This window comes from Trachymyrmex septentrionalis, unplaced genomic scaffold, assembly GCF_001594115.1.
Source record: "Trachymyrmex septentrionalis isolate Tsep2-gDNA-1 unplaced genomic scaffold, Tsep1.0 scaffold13, whole genome shotgun sequence".
In the NCBI taxonomy this organism is placed as follows: domain Eukaryota; kingdom Metazoa; phylum Arthropoda; class Insecta; order Hymenoptera; family Formicidae; genus Trachymyrmex; species Trachymyrmex septentrionalis.
In genome coordinates this window covers 4,102,901-4,107,858 of record NW_017304438.1, presented here as the reverse complement: position 1 = coordinate 4,107,858, position 4,958 = coordinate 4,102,901, and the positions used below count along the sequence as shown (strand labels likewise).

General features: G+C 35.8%; 1 protein-coding gene across 1 annotated transcript in view; it reads right to left on the bottom strand.

Annotated features, from left to right (window-relative positions):
• Positions 1–2,686: 2,686 nt before the first annotated feature.
• Positions 2,687–4,958, bottom strand: part of LOC108756886 (kxDL motif-containing protein CG10681) — a 5,351-nt gene continuing 3,079 nt past the window's right edge. Inside the window, exon 4 of the mRNA XM_018501033.1 lies at positions 2,687–3,553. Within this exon, the coding sequence (XP_018356535.1) occupies positions 3,423–3,553 (131 nt within the window). The 3' untranslated portion in view covers positions 2,687–3,422. The remainder of the gene's footprint in view (positions 3,554–4,958) is intronic.

Here is a 4,958-nt window from a genome sequence, read left to right as displayed (position 1 = left end):
CTCGGATATCTCGCACCTCGTTTCACCTGCGTTCGCGTATCTCATAATTTAATTTAATTTATGTACGTATTGACAGAAAATAAATAAATTTTAATAAATATTTGTTTAAGCAGCACTAATTAAATATTTACTTACAGTAAATAAATATTTACTCAATCAAAAAGTATAAGTTTTTTACATTTAGTAAATATTTAGTTAGTACTATTTAAAAAAATATTTATTAAAATTTAGTTTCCGATGTATATTACGAGTATACATCATAATACATAAAAAAATATGTTTCAAATTTCAAATAATAGTATTGGATAAATAATCATCTAAAGATATATCTTTTTCATAACAAATATCTTTTCGAGATATTTTCGCCAATCGATTAAATGAATAATATAAAAAGGAAAAAATTAATATACATATAATTTAAATAAATAAGATCTACTCTGTGCGTGTATATTTTTGTTGTAATTAAAAGCTGTGATAAATTTAAATTGATAATTTAAAGCTCCTATTCACTTATAATTTCATTTCAGATTATGACGTTAGAAGCGAGAAATGTACAATAAAAATTTTTGCAAAATGTATTAATATGGAAATGTTTCAATAAAATAACATGCAATCAATAGAACCGATAAAATATAATGGACGACTTATAAAATATAATGGAAATTCTGCTTTTATTCTATTGTTAATTAATAAATAACTATATATCTGGAAATGAATTATGCATAACTAAAAACGAAATAATCTGTGATTCACAGCTGTGACAAATTCAAATTAATAATATATAGAAATAAATGATTTAATCTCTCCCCGAAGCAAGAAGATAGTTTTTGATATATTTTATAAGTCTATTCTATTTTGATTTATTCTTGGAGTCACAAAACTATTTTTATTTTTATATTCATTTTACTTATATTCGAATTTTACGTTCTATCGATTGCAAATGTTGTTTCATTGAAAAATATTTCTACTTGAATATAATTTGCAAGAATTTTTATTTTAAGTATGTGTTCTCTCGCTTCTGACGTCATAATCTGAGAGATATCTATAGTGAACAGGAGTCGCAAGATGAGAACTTTATACAGAGCAAATTTTTACGTGCATACACTGTTAAATCTATGGCGTCAAATTTAATCAAATTTAAATCGCTACTGCACCTACACTGAAAAAAATTTAGTAAATATTTACTTGCAACAAAGAAATGTTTACTCGAAATTATTCAAGAAAAAAATTACCTGGATTTAGAAAATTTTCAGTAGTTTTTCAGTACGTTTTAATTATAAAATATAACGATATATTGAGAGCATACTGAAAAAAAATGTTCTAAATCCAAGTAAATAGTTTCAAGTGAATATTCTTTAATACAAGTAAATATTTACTAAATTTTTTTACACTATATAGTCAATGCATTGTTAAATTAGGTTAAATATTATACTATAAATTGAACAATGTAAAGGGTGACTCGAGTTTAATTATACGCGAATCGTCAAGAATTCTATGTAACGCGAATACGCTCCACGTGTCACGTCTATCTAAGATTTTATTTCGAAATGTCCAATCGTCGTCGAGAGAAAGGAAGCAAGGCGGAATGGATAGAAAACAGCTGAGGCGCAGCTGGTTTCTGGCATCGCGACGACTGGCGTCTTCTCCGCGCGCGCAAGGAGCGTCGCACTTGTATATGTGTATGCACGCGCGTGACGTCTGTGTATAGCACAAACCATCGATGGTAGAAAGCAGAGCTAGAAATCGATTGCTAACAATATTTTACGCCGGACGATAACAAACCGCAGAAGAAAAATTAACATTCGCGACCGGTAAACGGCGGTGATTCCGTGGCAACAGCTTGCGCGGATCCCGTTAATCTGTAAATAATTACAACCGCCGGTTACAACGCGATTACGCCGTTTCGCTGGAGAATCTGGGAAAAGCGAAGGTGGAGCAAATATCTGAAATCCATGAGAAGACTTGCAAATGAACCTCGGATAAAAAGAAAGAGAGAGACGACGGAGACGGAGAGATTAAGTTTTTTTTTTGTACAGTTATTTTTAAAACTTCCTATAAAAACTACTTCAGGAAAAGAAAAATATTGTAAAATTCCGACGTAACTTCAACTTTAAAATAAAAGGAATCGTGTAAAAATGTACGAAAGAACTTACGGGAGAATATACTTTACACGAAACGCTGTTGCGTCTATTGATCCTCGAATGAAAGCAATGACGTGTTGCTCTCGTTTCGAAAAAATACTAACGATAAAATCTGCATCCTTATAGTTTCGTTATGTTTCCCTTTTATTCATCTATTACTAATGGCTGCATTCAACAGGAAAAGCAGCTAAATTCTTTGGAGTGAATCTCACTTCAAACAATTTACAAAGTACACACTTGACTTCTGCACCGAGAAGAACTCGAGTCCAGAGTCGACATAAATTCACATAAATTATTAAACACCTAAGATCTAGCTTCGACCATCATAGGCATTACTCTTCACCTGTTGTGTATTCACACTTATACTTGAATTTTACAACTAATGACCGGAATAAACCTCTACAGCGCAAGGTTGCACAAAAGTTGCAGCAACATTGCATGTTGCAACAATATTGCTGCAAATTCTGTGCTGTATGGGAAGGGTGCGACTTGTAGTAGCATTCGACGACCTCTCGTTTCGCCGAAGCGACGTGTCACAACGACGTCGACTTCGTTCACTGTACTCCCTCGCTGCGCTGAACACGTACAGTGGACACTTGGAACGTCTCCTTCCTGAATCTCCTGAATTAACACGCCGAAAGAATTCACGTGAATCTTTCCCAGACGCGCGCGTCGCGCTGGCTAAGTATAGCGAAGCCGTCGCGACGTGGGCGCGGATGCAGCCGTGAAAAGCATTCGCATTAATCTCGGCGCCACCTTTGCCGGCCGGACAAGCGAAATATTTCACAACGACGACGGCTGCGTCCTCGCTAATGAAACGCCCCAGGTGGTGACGATTCCGGACGTCTCGCGAATGTCGGTCTGACGCGACTCGCGAATTAAAACTCCCAAGTGTCCCGTAAGAACACCCTCTCCTCCTCTTTTTTTTTCTTTCTTTTGCCATTGCACGCTCTCGCCGGAACAGTCGTGTGGAATTGATCAACACCGCTCTACCATGTATTGTACAAAGAATTTATTTTTCTTAACATTGACAGTACTCACAAACTCGCAGCTCGCACAATAACATCGAGATATGGCTGTGCGTGACCTCGAGACTCCGCGCCTCCCGACTCCCTTATTGCCTTACTGATCGATCGATCGATTGGCCGATTGATTAGCCCGTATCGCTCCCGAGCAACATTCAAAGCGGCCGGTGCGTGAGCCCGACTTTGGAACAATTATTATGACAAGCGTTTCTCTTTCATCCTCTCTCCCCCTCTTTCTCTCATTACTGCCCGGCTTTCAACCGGTATCGGATGTGCAGGACGATGTATCGGCGTTACTCTGATCGTTGTTGCTCTCCGTCGACGAGCTGTCGTTACTCTTTATTCGTCGTTTGCGCAGCTTCGCGAACTGAAACTCCTCGACCGGCACTGTACACCAACAATAGAAGTCAAGTCATTAATCCTCTGGCTAATTATCGCCATTCGCAATTTCGATTTTTTTTTTCTTTTTGCTTTACGTATATCTTTCATTCCATTTCGCAGCAAGAATAACTTGATCGGATTAGGATAACTTGATCGGATTGAATCAAACCGCAGGAAAACGAGAACGAACGAAGAATACTTATATATATATTTCTCTCTCTCTCTCTCTCTCTCTCTCTCTCTCTCTCTCTCTCTCTCTCTCCCCCTCTCTCGGCCGACCGAAACATTTTACATTATAAATCGCATTATCTTACAGTGGAGAGTGCGCATACAACGTATTTATTTGAGTACTTTGAGATTGACTCTGGTCCTAAGGCATCAACATTAAAAATCTTGAACTATTAATTGATACGTAACATATATCTCTTCATTGCACAAATCTTTGCCGCGCGAAAAGACTTAATTTAATTTCTCTTTCAAGCTCATTTCTACCTTTTTAGATTTTAACTTTAATCTCGGTTTACAGAATTGCCACAAATTCCTTATCCTAAAGTTCCATAACTTTTCCTAATTCCCAGACAAAATTTCGTGATTTTTTTCCTAATGCTTCAATAATATTTAAATTTTTTTTTGCAATGTCCTTATTTGAAAACTATCAAATATTTTTAAGAGAGCAATTCATAGCAACATAAATTACTATTAATGCTACTAACACTATTTGCATTTGATAAGTTAATAATATTCCAAGATTCCATAGGTGTGTTCCGTACGCATATTAAACTTCTTTAACACCGATAATTTTAATTTCGTGAAACAGAAAATTTTGCAAAATTTCTCTGATTTTTTCCTAATTTTCCCTATTTTCAATTTCCTTGATTATCCTAATTTTAGTTTTGTAGCCTGATTTAATTTACTCTTCCTCTTTTTTCTAATTCTTAAAACTAGAGAAGGTAAAAAGTAAGTTAAACTAAGATTAAAGTTAATCTACATCTTAGTAGAAACGTATATCAGCCACGTCCCTAAATTCCTTCATAGGCATGTACTAAATTTTAGTGTCAAGAGATGAGACCAGCTCTCAAGTGTTTTGACAAAAACTGTAAATCGTTATAGACGTACCTAGCGTGAAATAGACGACTCTGTGTGCGACGAGGTAGACGAACGATCTTTATTTACAAATAATGCACTGTGTAACACATAAATAAGCTTCCTTGCTATACGCTGGGAGAAGCAATAAATCGGCTCGTACATCAAAAGCATGTTGTTATGCGGTATGTACATACTTACACGGCAAGTCAATGAAAATTACGTAATGACGAGAGAACATTCAAAGTAGTAAACTTCCGTACTCAACATCCTCATCTCTGATATCTACGTAACGTGTTGGAGAGTCAACACATGGCACGTATTTCTC